This window comes from Curcuma longa, chromosome 1 (genome assembly GCF_044706935.1).
Source record: "Curcuma longa cultivar G26 ecotype Majalengka, Jawa Barat chromosome 1, ITB_CL_G26_1.1, whole genome shotgun sequence".
In the NCBI taxonomy this organism is placed as follows: Eukaryota; Viridiplantae; Streptophyta; class Magnoliopsida; order Zingiberales; family Zingiberaceae; genus Curcuma; species Curcuma longa.
The window spans coordinates 6,011,277-6,030,862 of NC_133861.1; the positions used below are offsets into that span (position 1 = coordinate 6,011,277).

At 40.4% G+C, this 19,586-nt stretch overlaps 3 protein-coding genes across 4 annotated transcripts; all 3 read left to right on the forward strand.

Moving 5' to 3' along the window:
• Window positions 1–1,195: 1,195 nt before the first annotated feature.
• LOC141836370 (F-box protein At1g47056-like) lies at window positions 1,196–3,197 on the forward strand. Its single transcript, XM_074723843.1, has one exon. It carries the CDS (start codon window positions 1,476–1,478, stop codon window positions 3,051–3,053), a length of 1,578 nt encoding a protein of 525 aa, XP_074579944.1. The 5' UTR covers window positions 1,196–1,475; the 3' UTR covers window positions 3,054–3,197.
• Window positions 3,198–6,654: 3,457 nt separating this feature from the next.
• LOC141844778 (uncharacterized) lies at window positions 6,655–11,546 on the forward strand. Of its 2 annotated transcripts, none has more exons than XM_074732775.1 (3): window positions 6,655–9,227; window positions 11,016–11,183; window positions 11,241–11,546. In XM_074732775.1, exon 1 carries the CDS (start codon window positions 6,681–6,683, stop codon window positions 9,177–9,179), a length of 2,499 nt encoding a protein of 832 aa, XP_074588876.1. In that variant the 5' UTR covers window positions 6,655–6,680; the 3' UTR covers window positions 9,180–9,227; window positions 11,016–11,183; window positions 11,241–11,546. The 2 variants fall into 2 exon arrangements, with proteins under 2 accessions (XP_074588876.1, XP_074588883.1); XM_074732782.1 differs by having other exon boundaries at window positions 11,016–11,165.
• Window positions 11,547–15,237: 3,691 nt separating this feature from the next.
• LOC141828123 (putative protein-S-isoprenylcysteine O-methyltransferase) lies at window positions 15,238–18,689 on the forward strand. The gene is made up of 5 exons (XM_074715860.1): window positions 15,238–15,669; window positions 15,867–16,113; window positions 16,731–16,974; window positions 17,975–18,103; window positions 18,285–18,689. The coding sequence occupies exons 2-5, from the start codon at window positions 15,924–15,926 to the stop codon at window positions 18,373–18,375; spliced, it is 654 nt and encodes a 217-aa protein (XP_074571961.1). The 5' UTR covers window positions 15,238–15,669; window positions 15,867–15,923; the 3' UTR covers window positions 18,376–18,689.
• The last annotated feature ends 897 nt before the right edge of the window (window positions 18,690–19,586 follow it).

The window sequence follows — 19,586 nt, forward strand, 5'->3', positions numbered from 1 at the left end:
ATCCGCCACCTTAGCGGCGATGCACTTCTCACATTACTTATACTTGCATGCATGAGAAGTTGCTACATGCATGAGAAATAATGCATGACTGAATTGATGAATCATTCTAAAAATAATGTCTTCATAAAATTTTATTTACGTTCAATAATATCTTAAAAAAGATTTAATAATTTAATAATTTTATTAATTGAAAAAAAATTATTAATAAAATTTAAATATAAAAATTTAATTAATAATTTTACATCAAAAGTTAGAAAATTAAATTTTATATAAAAATCTATTTTTAAATTAATAGTTAGAAAATTAAATTTTATATAAAAAATTATTTTTAAATTAATATTTTATTTAAAAAATATTTTAAATCTATCATTATCGGTTCCAAGTCCGAATGAAAAAGGATGAGAAAAAATTTTATATTTTAAAAAAAAAATGTATTAAAAGTCTAAAAAAAATTTAGCCTAGGGCCCCAAAAACCCTTGAGACGGCCCTGAATTTAGGACAACGTAACACCCGCACTATTAGAACGCGACTAACTAGAGGCGTTCTAACTAGGACAATGTAACTCCCCCTCAATCAAAATATGAAGGATGTGGGCGTCGTTTCTCCTTCTAGATAAATAATATAAAAGGAAGTCGTTTTAACTTCCATTCTAATTTTCATCGAGTTTTGACAGATTCCTAGAGCTCGCCCACTGTCCGATCAATTTGAACCCATTGAACACAGCCCACTGTATTTATTTTAATGAAAGAGAAGTAATGAGTGATTGTTCAGCTACTTGTGTTAAGGGTTGACAGCGTATTGAATTGAAGTAATGGGGCACTAAGGCAGTCTCGAAGGTCAATTGCTCCTGTGCACAAGAGTGGTGGTGGACTGTTGCACAGTTCGAGCATTAACCTAAACCACAGGGGTTTATATATCTGAAGTCAAATGAGATGTTAATTAGGGAAGGCAAACAAGATATTTGATCAACAGTCACTACAAGTTGTTTATTTATTTCAAGAAAATTACATCAAATAGCTACTTCCACTCAACAATAAGATTCACCAAACGAGATGACCTTGAGAAAGGAGGCATCTTTATCTTTGAAAATTAAAAAAAAATTAAAATCATTTTTTTTTTAATTAAAAAAATTATTTTTGGCATTTGATTTGTAGTTGTGCATCGTCCACAATCCAATCACAATCCACAGAGGCAGCAATAGCAGGAGCGATTAGCGCGTGAGCGCACGCTGCTCCTCATCGTCCATGGTGATGGATTCCACGCGCTCGCTCCGTTTGACGCGTCCAATTCGTATTCCGCCTCTTCGCCGACTTCTTCCGATATAAAGCCCAGTCCAATTCCATCCTCCAGCGGAATCTAATTGGTTATTCGCAGCGATTTGCAGTCCGCAGGCACCGATCGATCGAATCCATCCCACTGAAGCGTACAAACGGCGGCGGCGACGACGACGACGACGTACGACGACGACTACGTACATGGGCCAATCCGCCTCCGCCCCCTCATCCTCCCGCCCAGTCACCTTCTCCGATGCCAGAGACTTCACCTCCGACCTGCCCGACGAATGCCTCGCCCTCGTTTTCCAGTCCCTCGGGCCCGCCGACCGCCGGAGCTGCTCCCTCGTATCCCGCCGTTGGCTCGCCGTCGAGGGATGCTGCCGGAATCGACTCTCCCTTGATGCCCGCGCTTCGCTGCTCGAGGCGGCGCCGTCTCTCTTCGCCCGCTTCGACGCCGTCTCGAAGCTCGCGCTCCGGTGCGGCCGCCGTTCCGACAGCATCGGCGATGAGGCCCTCGCGCTCGTCGCGGCCCGTTGTCCCAATCTGGTGAGTCTCAAGCTCCGTGCTTGTCGCGCCCTCACGGATGTCGGCATGGCGGCCGTCGCCCGTAGCTGCCCGGGCCTCCGCAAGCTGTCTGTCGGCTCCTGCTGCTTCGGCGCCAAGGGTATCGACGTTGTTCTTCGAGGTTGTCCCCTCCTCGAGGATCTCTCCATTAAGCGCCTCCGCGGCCTGCACGACCTCGCCGCCACCGCGGGTCTCGTCGACGCGGCGCCCGCCCTTCGCTCCGTCTGTCTCAAGGATCTCTACAATGGCCAGTGCTTCGCGCCGCTCATTGCAGGCTCTCCCAATCTCAAGACGCTCAAGCTCATCCGCTGCTCCGGCGACTGGGACCCCCTCCTGGAAGCCATGGCCGGCAAAGTCCCCGGCATCGTGGAGCTTCACCTCGAGCGGTTGCAGGTGACCGACAGCGGACTCACCGCTCTGTCCGCACGCGTCGAGCTCGAATTCCTCCACCTAGTGAAGACGCTGGAGTGCACCGACGCAGGCCTCGCCGCCGTGGCCGAGCACTGCCCCAGCCTCCGCAAGCTCCATATCGACGGCTGGAAGGCGGACCGGATCGGCGACGAGGGCCTCTCCGCCCTGGCCAGACGCTGCACCGGTCTCCAAGAGCTCGTCCTCGTGGGGGTCAACCCCTCAATCCGGAGTCTGGAGCTCGTGGCGACTCACTGCAACGCCCTGGAGCGACTCGCGCTCTGCGGCAGCGACACCATCGGCGACGCCGAGGTCGCCTGCATCGCCGCCAAATGCGCTTCGCTGAAGAAGCTCTGCATCAAAGGGTGCCCTGTTTCAGACATGGGCATAGACGCCTTCACCAGCGGATGCCCGAAGCTGGTCAAGGTGAAGGTGAAAAGGTGCGCCAGAGTGACGCCGGAATGCGCGAAGCGACTCGCTGCGAGCAGGGAGGGCCATCTGTCCGTAAACTTGGAGCCCGCCGACGAGGGCCTAACGGAGGAGCAAGGGAGCGTCGCGGTCATCGAAGAAGGTGCAAGCGAAGAAAGCAACAATGGCGGCGGCAGCGGCGAGCGAGCCACTGACTCCGGCGCCGTCGACGCAGCGCCCGGCGGAGCAATTCCGACGAGCTGTAGAAGTAAAAGCCGGTGCACGGCGACGAAGATGCGACTGGGGTTGTCGGCGGCGACGAGGAACATGGTGGCTTTCGCCATCAGGAGATGGTCGCACGGCGGCAACAATTCTGGACTCGGACCAAGTCAAGCATGACATGGTCACCTCCTCCTTCTCCTCCATTATCCATTTTTCCGCTTGGAATTTCTGTTGGAAAATTGCTGCAACTCTGACCAGATCAAAAATTTTGGTCTTAATTTCAACAAAAGAGTGTGGAAAAGCTTTACTTCTCTTGCTCAATCCTGACGTCTCTTGATTAAATTTCTGAAAATATTAAGAAAGGAGAAATTTTAAAAAATAAAACAAGATTTTTTGCTTTCTTTCTTTCAGATCACTCAAATCTGATCGAATTAAATTGAGTGGTTGTAGAAGGTTTCAAGTCTCTTGTTAAAGGCTTTAGGAAGTGGAGGAGTTGGTTAGGGTTAAAAAAAAATCAAATTGTAGAGGTTTGGAATTTTTTTTATTTTTCTGATTTATTATATGTTAGAGAAGAATCTACTATCAGAATATCTTGGCGCCTCCATCGATATCCACTAATTGATTAGTTAATAATGGAGTATTTTGCCCAGGAGATTATGATGTAATAATAAGAAATGTAATGAATTTCTTAATTAATGAGGATTCAAGTACCTAAGACACGTTATATTAGGATTATATTAAGATTGAACATTCGATTAAAATCGAATCAACCAAATGGAATTATTTGATTTTTATGTAGAGCATCCTACATTTACAGTGCTCGAAGTATTAAGACAATTAGGATGTTGTGTCAGGAGCCACTTGCACTTTTAAATTTATCAAGTGGACAAACTAAGGGAAGTCGTGACTAACACAATTAATATGTTCTTACATATATAAATGTTAATAATCAAAAAACATAATATTTATATCATAATGCATGTGCCATTCCATTGTAGTGTAGGTGGTTAGGATACTTGGCTCTTACTCGAGAGACCCGGGTTCAAGTCCCGGCAAATGAAAAAAATTTTAAATTTTTTTTTGTTATTTGTTACAACTTTCGGAATATTAGATTACAAAGCCCATTTTAATTTAAACAAATTACTTTCTCTGGCTTAATAATTTTTTTGCAGACCATCCAAAAATAAGATATTCTTGTTTGAGATTGTCTCTAGATAGTCATCGGACACCTGACTTTTGTGTTGACAAGATTGCATGGAGTCCACGAGCAGCTGGAAGAAGACTATGATCTTGCAGAACTTTAAAGAAGAGACAAAGGTTTAGAATGGAGGTCAAGAGTGTCTTGGCTCAGCCACTCCGACGTCCAAATCTGTCCTTCGTCGATCAAAGATGGAGAAGAAGAACTGAAAAAGCGGAGAATGAGAGTAAAGAGTGTGTGCATATGCACGCGCGTACCTGGGCTCGGGAGAAGTGGGATTCTTTTATAGAGTCATCGGAGGAGATGTCACATCAAAGATAAGGAAAATATCTCATGGCGGTAGGGGAGGATCCCATCATCCATGCTTAGTATGATAGAAGGTCATGTTGTATTAATGTGGTAGATGATCTACCGTTGAATATTTTACCATTCCATGTGTCGCTCAGGCAGTTGTTAAGCAGGATGAGTGAGGAAAATAGTGATAATGGAACGGAACTACTTAGGTAGAAGTACAGACTCGGCGAGGTTGAGCCGACTAGGGAGTCGGCTTCCATCCGAGAGGCCATGAGGTCGATAGGGTACGGAGCCGGTCGAGCACGGAGTCGGGTATAGAGCTAGTTAGGTCGTCCGACGTGTTATCTCCCCTGGACTTAACATTGACTTTCTTAACCAGGGTATAACACCAAGTCTCCTCGACGAGTCTAGTCGAAGAAGACGTGAGTTAGACTGACTAAATCAGTTTCTTGTTACGACCTGGGCCAAATGCGGGTCAAGAAAGTCAAGCGCCGAATTGGTGAAGCGGGCCTGCATGAAAGGTGGGGCCAATCACATACGCCCTTGAGTGAGGTGATGTGCACCTTCCCGACGCATGCCCTATCTATTGTAGGTCATTTTCGAGATGCGTTAACATGGGTGTGGCATCCGATGTGACAATCAAATCATCATAATTGGCAAAATTTGGTGGGATAATGAGCCAAATCAGATGCCCCAAAACGCATCCCTCCTTTTTGTCTGGCCGATCGGATAGCTTGGTCGAACGAGACTACCAGTATATTAGGGATGGGGGTGGACGTGCGACGCTCACCATTGCTTCCATTCCCTTCTTTCTCTCCTTCTCCTTCCTTGTCTCCGCTCTCACTCTCTCTGTTTGTCACCAGTGAACTTGCTCTTACCTCCGCTCCGTTCATTCTGCCCCGTTCATTCTGCCCGTAAGTTCTCCCCCTTCTCTGTTCTTTCTCTTTCGAACCCTAAATATGGACCTAGTAGGATCTTCTATCCCTTGATACGTGTGTATCCAATCCACAATCACCCATGATATCAGAGAGGAGCTTAGGGTTCTATTCAAAGTGCCGAGCAACTATAAGATTAGGATACCGAAACTCGATGAGCCACTTAACACCCTAGCTCCCTGCTTCATCACCTTTTTCTATGATCAGCTAGTCGGTGATCTCCGTTTTCCTCTCCTCAAATTCTTCTAGGATGCAACTTTGAGAATTCTACCCTTTAATTAAATGCTATATATTAATATAAAAATAAAATACATGACGACACAAAAATATATTTGAAAATTTTAGATATTTACCTTTTTTTTTTTCTTTCTAATCCTTGTATTATTCATAGTCTTTTTCATTTAGATAGGTTCATAAAATTTATTTATATTCATTCAATATAAAATATATATATATATATATATATATATCAAATTTAATATATATATATATATATATATATATAAAATAAAATTTAAATTTTTATCTATATTTTTTATTTTAAATTATTTTTAAAATTTAAAATCAAAAAATTGTAATTGATCACTATGGGAGAGGACATTGTCTCAACTTCGGTAAGATTTGACCCTTACCCACTTTAATAAATCTGCCTCAGACTAACCAACTCAGTTATACCCCGAGAGTCATGTTTCAATTGCCAAAATCAATGTAGGGGTGTTGATGTCGTAGAGGTCAATTTCCCCCACTTTGTATTTAATAAAATTTTGATTGATAAGGGATTTGTGATGTGAAATAGTATATGTGATGCGGAATAATATACTCTAAAATTTTAAAATTATTTTAATTTTAAATTTTGAGAGATGGTAACTTGGACTCGTATTGACGTATGACTTATAATATAAACTTGTTTAGAGATCTACATTTATTATTGAGTGTAATTCATAACGACCCAATCTTACATTCAAAATCATCCTTTAAAATCTTTTTAAAAATTTTAAAATTTTTTAATTTTTTATTAAGATTATTTCCATCATTTACATCCTTAGTACTTTTAAATTATTTAAATATTTATCTCATATCAATTAAAATCAGATAAAAATATATTATTATTGAAAATTTTAATTAATTTAATTAAAAATTAAATTAATCAATATTTTATCAATTCCACTTATTTAAACCGATCATTAATTTATTATTTTATAAAATATTCATATCCATGGAAGTAAATTTTTTGCTATTTGTTGTGTATGGTCTGCAACGTACCAAGCGTTCCAGATGAGTCTTCCAGCCAAAGATTGATCCTACTTCGCTCGACCCTCATCCTGATATCCCCCTTGAAGTTAAACCCCCCATCCATCTCTCTCGGTCTCCGCGCCGATGGAGGGAGCTCCATTTCCAAACCGACCTGCTCTTCCTAACCAGACCTCCAAAATCCCAAGAAATCCCTCGCCCAACCGTCCCAAGTTCAACCTTCCCCTTTCCCCGCCGCCGCCTCCTTCCCGTTCCCTTCCTTTGGACTCCCTCCTCCAACACCTCGCCAAGGAGACCGCCACTACCCTTCGCCCTCCGTCGAGCAATAAAAATCCCACCTTTCCCTCTTTGCGCCTTGCTGCGACCTCGCCCCCTCGCGAGAAATCGCCTCCTGCGCGGGGCGCACGGCTCGCCGGCGTCAAAGGTGGTGCTCGGTTTCTGCAGGATCCCCGTCTGGGGTTCCTCTCCGCCGCAAGCAAGTCGTTGCTGAGATCCATCGTTGAGTGGCCGCTCGTTGACTTCGTCCCTCTGGCTGACGCCAGGAAAGATGAGATTTTTGGCGTGGATTGGGTTGGCCTCTTGAAGGCGCTCGAGATTCTTTGCAATTGGGAGAAAGCTCTCGCGTTGTTCGAATGGGCTGCATCCACTTCCCGTGCTGAAGGGTCCAGATTAGATGCCCCAGCGATCGAGGTGATGATCAAGGTATTGGGGAGGAGTTCACAGCATTCGGTTGCCTCCAAGCTGTTCGACTCTATTCCTATGGAGGAATATCGCCTTGATATCCGTGCTTACACGACTTTGCTGCATAGCTACTCCCGTGCCGGGAAGTATGACAAGGCAATTGCATTGTTTGAGCAGATGAAATCGAAGGGGCTTTCAGCCACCTTGGTCACCTACAATGTGATTCTCGATGTGTATGGCCGCAGGGGGCGGTCCTGGAGCAAAATTCTGGAGATTTTGGATGAGATGAAAAGCAACAAAGTTAGTTATGATGAGTTCACCTACAGTACAGTGATCTCTGCTTGCGGAAGGGAAGGGTTGTTGAAGGAGGCCTCGGAATTCTTTGAACGACTGAAGTTGCAGGGCTATGTTCCTGGCACTGTCACGTATAATTCACTACTCCAGGTGTATGGCAAGGCAGGAAACTATCCAGCAGCACTGAGAATCTTGAAGGAAATGGAGTACAATAACTGCCCAGCTGATGGAGTTACCTACAATGAGCTTGTAGCTACCTATGCTAGAGCTGGCTTTTACGAAGAAGGGGCAGCAGTATTGGATACAATGGCTACTAAAGGAATTATGCCTAATTCCATTACCTATACCACCGTAATTAATGGGTATGGCAAGGCTGGAAAAGAGGATGAAGCTTTAGCGCTGTTTGATCGTATGAAGAAATTGGGTTGTGTTCCTAATGTTTGCACTTACAACACAATATTAGGAATGCTTGGAAAGAAATCAAGGATGGGGGAAATGTTGGAGTTACTTTCTGACATGAAACAGAACGGTTGTGTCCCGAATAGGATCACATGGAACACAATGTTAGCTATATGTGGGAAAAGGGGCATGGAGGACTATGTAAGACGGGTGTACACTGAGATGACAAAAGCAGGCATTGAACCCGACAGGGATACCTTCAACACTATGATTGCCGCATATGGTCGATGTGGTTCCGGTACCAATGCTTTGCAGATGTATGATGAGATGGTCAAAGCAGGTTTTACTCCTTGCACTACAACATATAATGCACTCTTGAATGCAATAGCTAGAAAGGGTGACTGGATAGCTGCAGATTCTGTCATATCTGATATGGAGAGGAAGGGCTTTAAGCCAAATGATCTTTCGTACTGTTTGCTGCTTCAAACTTATGCGAAAGGAAGAAATCTAGAAGCTATAGATGCAATTGAACAAGAAGTTTATGATGGCAAAATTTTTCCTAGCTGGGTGATCCTTAGAACTCTGGTTATAGTCAACTTTAAGTGTAGAGTATTGAAGGGCATGGAAAAGGCATTTGAGGAGCTGAAGAGGAACGGCTACAAACCTGACTTGGTGGTTTTTAACTCAATGCTTTCAATTTATGCAAAGAATGGGATGTATGATCATGCTCGTGAAATTTTCAATCTGATTCATCCAAGTGGGCTCCGACCTGATCTGATTACTTACAACAGTATGATGGACATGAGTGTGAAAGGTGGAGAGTGTTGGGAAGCAGAAAACATGCTCAAACAACTTGAAAGCTCTGGGTTGAAGCCTGATGTGGTGTCTTACAACACCGTCATTAATGGATTTTGCAAACAAGGGCTCTTGAATGAAGCCCTAAGGATTCTGACTGACATGATAGCTAAAGGAGTTGCACCTTGTATGATCACTTACAATACCTTAATTTCTGGATATGCGAGCATGGAGATGTTCAAAGATGCAGCTGATGTTCTTAGCTATATGATCCAACACAACTGCAGACCTGATGAACTATCCTTCAGGACAATTGTTGATGGCTACTGTAAAGCCAAGAGATATGAGGAAGCCATCCAGTTTATAGCTGACATAGTGAATATAGATTCATCTTTTCCTGAGCAGTCGCTGAATAAGCTAGCCCTCAGAGTAGAAGAGAGAAAATCTCACCATTGACCGATCGGTATTCAACAATCCTGTTTGCATAGTCCTGGTATCTCTCAGGTTAGTTAATGTGATATTTATCTGCAGCTATATGAGATTATAATTTTGTTGATATATAAATGGTCTTCATAGTATTTTTATACAGTTTTGCCTGAATTGGAGCTGAAAAAAGAGCCGTTCATATATTTCCCATTGAATGATGTAGTAATTTCACATATATCCTTATTTCTCAAGCAGGCAAATTGATTTCCTTTATCCTCAGTTGTGTTAAATCATGACTTTCAATGGTTCATTCCTAGGGTAGAATGGTGTGTTCTTGCTGTGATTGATGACTCAAAATAATAGTCCAAAAGAAGGCTTATTGGGTAGAACTGTACTTTAATAATCACACAGGCATGGTCTTCCATTGCACAAGCAGGGTGATCAATTTTTTTTCATCTAGAAATTAATTAGTAGTGCAGAATTGTCCATCGAACCTTTATACACTACGATAACAATGCCAAATAAGGTGCGAAGACTATTTTTTTGTCTTGTTTTATACTATTCCATTTCCTACCATTTCCTGTCTAAAAAAGCTACCATCTTTTGAGCAGCTTCTTTTCTTTTTTTCTCTGCCATAACCGATCTGCCTTGGGTGACTTGGCTACCATGGCTGTCGACTTCACCACACAATATTGTTGGCGTACTACACCACATCCTCTCCTTCCTCCTCACTAGCGGCTTCGTCCACACCTCCTTTGCTCATTGGTAGCTTTGCGTCTAGTCCTCTGTTTCGGCTATCCACTTTGATATTGACAATTTCAAGCAGATCCCAAGTCATCTACTGATATCATTGATTGATTTCTCAGCTTCACCTCACCGTCATCCCTAAATCCAACTCAAATGGAGTACGCCTTCATAATTAGATCATCTAGCGTGCCTCATAGTGGATTGTGTGGTTTTTTGGTCTAGGATTAATTCCCACCAATGGCACTACATCATCTTGTGGTAGTGCTCCTTGCTATTGGTGCAGTGCATTTGTGCCACCATCATCACGGTCTAGGTGATGGTCCAATGATTCAACTACCCCAAGAATTTCATTTACAATTGATCCATCAAAAGTAGAAAGGTGATCCAGTTGGGGCTCAATTCCTGATTGTATGGTTTTGAGGTGGGTTAAAGTTCCCTCTGAGGTGGACTACAAGTTGGATGTGTGCCAACATGAAAGCAACCCAACCCGTTGTGGTTCAGGTCTTGCCAAGGCTCATCCAAGGGAGGGGGGGTGTGGGGGGGCATAGGTGTTATCTTTCTCATGCTGACTCTCAAAGAAGGTAGCGGAAAGGGTTTTGAGTGCCGAGAGTCTTTGAGAAGACACTGCTTGAGATGCCTATCAATGATGAGGAAAGCGCTTAAGCCCTGGAAGTTTTTATAGGCCTGTAACAATTGCATTCAGCCGAAACATTTTGAAGGTACATGTGGAACATTTTCTGAAATACGTTGCATAAATTCTGGAAGATTTATACTTGTATGGTACTATTTGCTGATTAGGGCCTGTGCAACATTGCCACCTTTTGCTCATTTGAATGGTTCACATCGGCCACCTGCTATATTCTGAGAACATCCTCCTAGTGAACAAGGTATTGATTGTTCAATCCATTCAAACAGAGAACAAGCTTCTTTACATTTCTTTGCCTCCTCCTTATGTTTAACAGTGACAGGACATCCTTGTCACATGGACAGAGGATCTTGTTGCAGAGGCAAATGGATTCTATCCTATCCAATAGGACTAAGAGCCATTTGAATTGGATCCCATCCTACTAACTCCATTAGCTAACTGAATTCTTTCTTAACATTCAACTTTACATACAGTCGTCACCACCAAGAAGGATTATGGTATGGAAAATAGGGAAGCTCAATGAGCAATGCCACAGATAACTATATTAATGATCTCTGTGGTTTAATCCATGTCCAGAGAAGATCAGCTGCTGAAAATTCTCCTAAATCGCCTCCAGCGTGAAGGCAAGCTACTATCACAAGGTACTGTTTCAATATTTTCAATTCAGCGCAATGCTGATATCTCATCGTTTTTATCAGTGTTCAAGCTCAAAGGACTCGGCATCGACAACATCCAGCAGCATTACACAGTATCAGAACAGAACAAGAGCGTTGTGTTTGGCGTAAATTGTTATTGAAATGGAAGTTGGCACTGGTTGACTGACTATAAACGGTGAGGTTGACCTTGTGGCTGGCCTCTTTCTGACCTGCATTCGTTATAATAAGAATGCTCTCTATGCTGACAATTGTTATCACAAATGGTTTTTGTATTTTTGGCAATATCCAAAAAATTTCTATCATATGAAGCATATCAAGGAGTTTTTAAGAACGAGAGGCTCATTAAAAATATTTTGAATCAAGAAGGTTTTTCTAAGGCTTTTCCAAGTCTTGGTATTCTAGAAGCTTTACTTTAAATTTTCTACTTGCCCTCCAATGGTGTCGTTCCCTGTCCACCTTCCTCCCCCTGCATTGCTTTTAGAATCCCAACTGAAGCTTTTGCTGATTGTAGGCTGCTGCTGCTGCAGTAATGGACAACAAGTACGATTATTACTACGACCGGAGCAAAGAGGAGGAGCATCTCCTCTCTTTCTCAGTTCAAATAACTCATTTTGTTGCAGGTTTGAGTAGCTTTCCTTAGTTGTTCATTGTTTGATGGGGGAAGAAGATGAGCAGGTCCGGTTCTTCAGATGCCTCCTTCGCCTCTGCTTCCATGGTGTCCTTCTCTGTGCTCGGAGGCGGCGCCGGTAGCTAAAATGAGCAGCTTTGGGACTCCAAACCTACGCCGCCGGCCTCCAAAGCCACCTAGCTATTCTTCCATCAAAGTCCTACCTTGGAGGACATGGACTCCCACATACCATTCTCCCTGCCGCCGGGCTCCTTATTCTCCCCTGGGACTTGTCCTTAAGGGGGAGGAGAATGGCGTAGGTGCCTCCGGCCGAATTGGACTCAACTTGGGCTGGCGGAGCTACTTCTCCTCCTCCTGCGACAATGCCCGCCGGCCGCCGCCTCATTCTTGCCAGAAAGGAGGCGGCAGCGGCGTGTCGTCGCCCAGCCACCAGCCACCTCGTTGCCTGGCGGAGGGGTGCAACTCTGACCTCTCGACAATGAGCAACCAGTAACTAATTACGCATTAACGATCTTCTTCTCCCCCCTTTCGATTCATCTGCCACGCTATTGGCTTCATTGACAGGAACCAGAGGGATCACTGGCCAACGAAATGATTTAAGGAATGGAGCAAAGCTTGGTACATGGATCTTGGAAGAAGAGGAGAAACTCTCATAGCAGCGGCGGCAGCAACAGTGTGTTACTTCTCTTTCAGATCAAATCTGTAGGGATCTATATGCGCGAAAAACCGATTAAATCGCATATACGCAGCGGAAAACAGGCAGAAGATCCATGCGAAAAACATACTCGGACGATTCTACCTACTAGAATCGAGGTTACTTTTGATGCGTGTCCTTCGCAATCCCGACAGCAACTCTTTGCCTTCAAGGTTGGCAGATCTTAGCACGATCAGTGCGTTCGTGCCTCCACGGTATCCACACGAACACTAATATGGAGAAGAACACAACTGTGGTGCTAGCCACAAAGGAGGATTCGGCCAAAGGTGGAAGAGAAGAGGAAGAGGGAGAGCAAAAGCATCCAACAACCTCTTCATCAAGAGCCTCTCACCCTTTTTTATATCCCACCATGGGATGAAGGGTTTTTGGCTTTTAGTGATCTAAGGAATTAATATTTTATTAATTCTCATGCATCTCATGCATGAAGATCTTTCTCCTCTTTTAATGAAGATCATGCATCTCATGTATGATAATCTTTCTCTTCTTTTAAGGAAGATCATGCAGCTTTTTTATGATCATGCATCTCATGCATGATAATCTTTGATGAATTCGAATTTGGCTTGTGTGACTTGAATCCAACTCGAGTCCAACTCAATCCGAATTGACACTAAGGGTATTCTAACAAAACCGACAGCGGCATGTTCCACCATGAGAAGAACACCTTGAGCTCTAATCCTAATGAGGTTTCCATGTCCATGGGAGGAGGACCTTTAAGCCATATACACCTTGATCAATCCAATTTTTTTCTTTGGTAATCCATTTCCAACTAATTTTAAAAGTGATCAACTCAGTCTCACAGAAGTTTCCTACTAACTATTAATGTATCACATTATTATTTCAGGGCATCGATATATTCAAGAGCAAAATGAGTATATAGGTTTTCGTTTGAAATCATTCTGAGTTTTTTATATCTATCAACAACTTTTGAATGAAATTAATTAATGTATTTTTTTGCTATTCAAAAAATTAAAAATTTATTATCTTAAAAAAAAAAAAGTCTAAGGAATTCATTTGTGGTATCGATCAGTGAATATGATCATCATTTATCATATTTGAATCGAGTTTAAAAAATTGATGCTCTCAGTATAATGTATCACGATGGTGTTTAATGACATGAGTGTGATAAAGAGAATGAGTTGAGCACATAAGACTTTGTTTGGAGTGAATCAGACATCTCCAGATCCATCAGTCACTTTTGAGACAAAATCAGTTGATGAATTTAGGATATTTTAAAAATTAAAAATTTAATTCTGTCCGACATAGAAGAGTCCCATAAACTCATTTGTGGTGTCGGATAGTGAGTAGCATCGTCTTACTATTTACAATAAGCTTTCGACATCATTTCTCAAGGCGAGAAGGATTTTTAAAAAATTGAGTTAAATACAGTGTATTACAATGGTGTTTGACAACATGAATATAATAAGAAGTTTGAGTCGAGCACATGAGACTTTATTTGGAGTAATTCAAATATCTCTAGGTCCATCAACCACTTTTGAGACAAAATCGATTAATGGATTTAGGAAATTTAAAAATATATTAGTCTACCTCCATCTCTAGGTCATTCTATGTTGCTAGTCTTCAAAAGATCAACAATAATGTGTTGTTAATCTTTTGAAGACCAACAGCACAATCTTCTACAAATATGAATATTAAATCTTAAATTTTGAGATTTCATAATTTTTGACTTAGGTTGAACTATAGGACGCCCAATATATTAAATCGAAACTCATTTAAAAATTTTCAATTTGATATATTGCACATCTCATGGTTCAACCTGAGTCAAAAGTTAGGACCTTTTAAAATTTAAAATTTAACATTTATATTTACAGAAGACTGTTGTTGGTCTTCAAAAGATCAACAACAATTAAAGATCAACAATATAATGAAGAGGATGATAGAGGAAACTTGTCCAGACATGAATGAAAGAGGAGAACTGAGATATTATATTTTTTAAATGTAAAAAATAAAATATTTTAGATTTTTTTTTGAACAATGAAAATAAAAGGAGTAGAATGAGAAAGAGATATATGAGATCCATTCGAAAATGAGATTTTGGATAACATGTAAAACTAAGTACGAGTATATATATTCATTATTCATCGGATTGATAATAATTAGGTTATTCAAAAATAAATAATTATTTTTAAAAGTTTTGAATTTGTCGGGACATATTAAACCTTTTGACATGAATTGGAATATATATACATATTACATTGTTCATCGGATTGATAATTATTAGTTTATTCAAAAATAAATAATTATTTTTAAAAGTTTTGAATTTATTGGGACATATTCAACCTTTTGACATGAATTTATTCATAAAAATATTACACACATTAGGATATAATTAAAAATATAAATATTCATGTGCCACATAGTTGGATTTCTACTCTTAAAATAATACCATCAATTAGAAATTTATGATAACGATTTCAGTTAATCAATGTTTATAGTGGAGTCAATCAATCCTTTTTCATAATTATAATTTTTCTATTTATCTCTTGATAAATGATCATCAAATCGTATTAAACTATCTATTGAGATTACGGATTCCATCTTCTTGAAAAGGTGGAGTCAATCAAATCGAAGGGGACTGCTCAGGTCGTTTGAGTCGGTTCAGTTGGTTAGGTTAGACCGAGTGAGTAGTGGAGCTAAGCGGATCGGGTGGCGGACCAGGTGAATTAGGTCCTTCGTCCTTTCCCGAATGATGACGTAATGACCTACCCTGGATCTCCTCTCCCTCGTCTCTTCGTGTTCGTTGTGTGCTCTGGTGGCCGCCGCCGCCGCCTCCTTCATAAGCACTTCATCCACCGGCGAGGCAGCACGACTTGCATGGCCAATTGTTGAAGGGTGCCGCTGTTGTTTTTGTGGGCCGTGGTGTGAAGCGCAGCTTCGATCCAACAAGGAGTTAACCAGCGCGAAGCGAGTGCATGTGTGGCGCTTGCCCGATTTTGAAGGGATGTGAAGTTCAAACGAACAGAGTTGCTTGGCGATCTGTGGTGCTTGTTTTCTTGGCTTGAGAATAAATAGAGTTGCCTCATCAATTGTTCTTCGTTCATTTGCTGTGTTTCTCCATTTGGTCCCAGAAGCGTTCATCACTTGAACCTACAGAAGGGTGGAACTGGATAGTAAGTAAAACTTGAACCTTTAAGTGTTCTCCTTTCTCCCAATTTTTTCCCAATTGTTTTAGGTAATACTTTGTCGAGTCAAATTGTGTGATTGATGTCTTGAATGCTTTTGTGTCATCAGTTCCAAATTGTTAGTTCATTTCAAGAAATTTCCTCGCTTCGTTTTTATTCTGAGATTGCCTTGCATGTATATGTAGATATAGAGACATGGAAGCCGAGGGTAAAGTAACCCTAGCCTTGTAATCGTTTTTCTGATGCTGCATCTAATCGGAGGGGTTCCGAATCTCAGAGCCTTGGTGCACGATTTAATGTTGGCTGCTCCCATGACCAGCACAGCTTCCTGGCAGCTGCTATTAGGGTACCTTGTTGCTGTCATCTTTTTCCACTCCTCTGAGTACCTGCTTGCTATCTTCTTCCATGGCCGGTCCAATGTCCCCCTCAGTTGTGAGTAGCTCTATTCTTTCTCTTTTTCTCTCACTGTGTGTACATCTGAGTTGTTAGTTTTTGTGCTAATTAGTTGGAGGAATACATCTTTGTATCTGAGAATTGTTGGACAGTAAAAAGTTTGTTCTTGTTGCAATAAACAATTTCTAGTTTGGTATATATGTTTGGATTCACATATGGTTGTGTCTACACTTGATTGGTTTTTGGGTTTAATGATGCCGTAAAATTTTCCATTGAGAGAAGTGACCCTATTTTGTTAGAATTTTTGTTCTTTTTTCTTGTTCAAATAACAGACATCTATAATCCTTGAATTGTTTCTTTCATTCAAGTGAAAATGATTGAAACTTGTAATATGTTTATGATGGATGTGAGCACATAATATTGTAAGGCATCTGTGCTTCTTAAGCTCTGGAACTTGTTATCTTGTTTGATAATTCCATTATCCAAGATATTTTGCTTGTGCTGAAATAATCCTTTTTTTCTTCATATTGAACCCTATGGGTCTCTGTATGCTCGTCTGTGCTTCATGAAATTGAAGGTTCTAAATGTGGTTATTCTTGTGATTTTCCTTCAAATTCATTCTGAGAGTTTAACTCATTGATATGCTTATTGTGAAGCGCTTTTGATCAGCAAGAATTATGTAATCGCGATGACTTGTGCACTGCTGGAATATGCTATAGAGTCTCTCTTCTTTCCAAGCCTGAAAGAGCATTGGTGGGTTAGTAGTATTGGACTTTTGATGGTGCTAGTTGGAGAGTTTATTCGTAAAGCTGCTGTTCTTACTGCTGGTCAGTCTTTCACACATATGATTAGAATATATCATGAAGATGACCATGAATTGATTACTCATGGTATTTACAGGTAATTAGACTGGAAATTATGATGGTTTGTCGCTATTTGAGGCTGCACTTTGTTATGTCTAATTTTTGCACCAAAATTAGAGAATATACTCTTCCTTTGTCTCGGTTGGCTCAAGCAACAATATATTTATCGTTCAATTGATTAACTGGTAGGACTTTTAATAATTTTTTATGAATAAGAAATGCATATAACAGACTTTTGATCTATGATCCTGAACAGGTGTAGGACAAATTACTTGATAACTAAAGGTGAAAGGACATGGAAGTGCAATTTTTTTAATTTTTTTTTTTTAAATTTCGGGTAAAAGCATACTGTGCTTATAAGTTTGAAATTTCTTACAATTTGTTCTTCCTACATATTAATTCTTAATTTGCAAGACATGATTTGCCATTATCATGGGTAAATCATGTCAATTTTAACCTCCATTGAGTTCTATGCAATGTTGTCAGTAGTAATAAAATGAGAACAGCCCTTTTTTTAGTATTACATTTCCTAGACTTCTCATCAACCCTTAAGACGGTTGTTCATTTACATGAAATAATGCCCTTTCATTGCAATTATTCATTTATTGATAACAATTATCTTATCTAATCAAGCAAACTAGGTGTCTTTGATTTAATATTGAGTTCACCTGATTAAAGCAAACAGTCGGAGATATCTTTGCAAATGCTCAATTATGGTTTTAGATGACTAATCATTTTCCCCAGTTGGTTATTCGAATCTCCTCGAAGGGTCAGTGATTCAACTCATAGTCTCATATCTTGGGCATCAATTTCTCGACTTATCTTGGGTTGCTATTCTTTTAAGGGTCATGGATCACTTGCCCCAAAAGAAAGTCAGTCATCAGTTGAAAGTCCTGGAAATTACTTTATAATGTTATCTATGTTCATTCTTCAAGAACATATTTTCCCTATAGCTTCTCATGCTTACATCCATTTTCCCATGTTATCAAAGCCAGTAACTGTGATTTACTTATATCTTCACTATACCTGAGTAACAGATTTATCCGCCACCCTGGCTACTGTGGATTCTTCATTTGGGCAACTGGAACACAGGTTATGCTCTGCAATCCAGTCTCCACCATTGGGTTCATAATTATCCTTTGGCGATTTTTCTCGGCACGAATACGGTATCCTATTTGTGAAAGTATTATTTTGTATTCTTTGCTTATTTCTATGCTTCTATTTTGATTTTTGGCTGCAAGCCTGTTTAATTGAGCATGATTAGTTTGCAATTCTTCAACGGATCTGCATAATTTTTGCTTGGATAATAATTATTCAGAAGGCATGTAGTCCTTAACGGGGGAACAGATATGAAGAATTTTTCTTGAGGCAATTTTTCGGTTCGCAGTATGCGGAGTATGCAAGGAGAGTTCCATCTGGTCTTCCTTTTGTTAGATAAAATCTGTATCACCGTGAGTGATGTTCGATTACTTCCTTTTCCAGTATGTTGTTAATCCCATGGAAGTGCAAGAGAATCATCGACGCCTCCTACACTACTCAGCCGAAGACATTCAACGGAGAAAATATAATTCACTAGGTCATCTTGTAATCAGAATAAGTTATCACGTTTAGAAATTTGTGGTGTGTTTCATATTTTGATTTGAATGTTTGTGGAGAGGCAAAAGTTATTCATATGATGATAGACTTGGGTGTGGGTGGAACACCAAACGAATGCAAGATCCTCGTGTTATTAAAATAATATTTTACTTATAATTTAATATCTGAAATATATGTTTGTACTTTATTTTAGAATAATTTTCACTAAAGTTGTTTACTTTCTTGGAATAATTAAGGCCAAAGGTGAAGGATGGCTTTTTTGCCTTAATCCAGTGGTCCTTGGGGATTGGTATAGTTTTAGTTAAGTTGTTGGAGTCCCCGGGGCAATGGTGCAACGGTAGGACATCCGGGTTGTGACCCAGGAACCCGCGGTTCGATCCCCAATTACGACGTATTTACAGGAATTTTCTTCCAAATGGAGAACGCAATCAAAGGATGTTGAGCATCTGGATTGACCGTTGTATGCGCTTCCCGATTTACCCTGGTGGTCGGTGAAAAATTTTTGTGGGACCGGGCTGGCCACCTCAGGGATTGAGTCCATGAGACCGACCAAGATTTATCATTTTTTTTTGTTAAGTTGTTGGAAGATGATATAATTTGGATCAAAGTTGTTTTAAATGATATTAAGGCGGAGCATTGAAACACGTGATTTTAATTATGATTAAAATATTTAAGATTTTTTTTTAAATTTAGAAGTTAGATTATAATATTAAGTAAAAAATTTAAAATGAAAAAGAAATTAATTACTTACGGGGTGTAAGATAAAAAATATGAGATAACAATTTGACACATCTTTTAAATAATTATTTTTTTCATTTTAAATTTTTTTATTTAATATTATAATTCAACTCCTACCTCATCAATGAAAAATCTTAAATAGTCTCATAAGTAAAAAAAATATAAACAAAAAATATAAAAAATAAAAAATGAAAAATCTTAAATAGTCTCATAAGTAAAAAAAATATAAACAAAAAATATAAAAAATAAAAAATTATACTGTTACTATTTTGAGGGCTTGGAATATTTTTTGACGTTCCGAATCGAATATATATA

Excerpts from the sequence above, each read along its gene's own strand:
- LOC141844778 (XM_074732775.1), top strand. The coding sequence starts at position 6,681 with ATGGAGGGAGCTCCATTTCCAAACCGACCTGCTCTTCCTAACCAGACC.
- LOC141836370 (XM_074723843.1), top strand. The coding sequence starts at position 1,476 with ATGGGCCAATCCGCCTCCGCCCCCTCATCCTCCCGCCCAGTCACCTTC.
- LOC141828123 (XM_074715860.1), top strand. The coding sequence starts at position 15,924 with ATGCTGCATCTAATCGGAGGGGTTCCGAATCTCAGAGCCTTGGTGCAC. Across the intron at positions 16,975-17,974 it reads ATTACTCATGGTATTTACAG|ATTTATCCGCCACCCTGGCT; the intron begins GTAATTAGACTG and ends CCTGAGTAACAG. Across the intron at positions 18,104-18,284 it reads TTTTTCTCGGCACGAATACG|ATATGAAGAATTTTTCTTGA; the intron begins GTATCCTATTTG and ends ACGGGGGAACAG.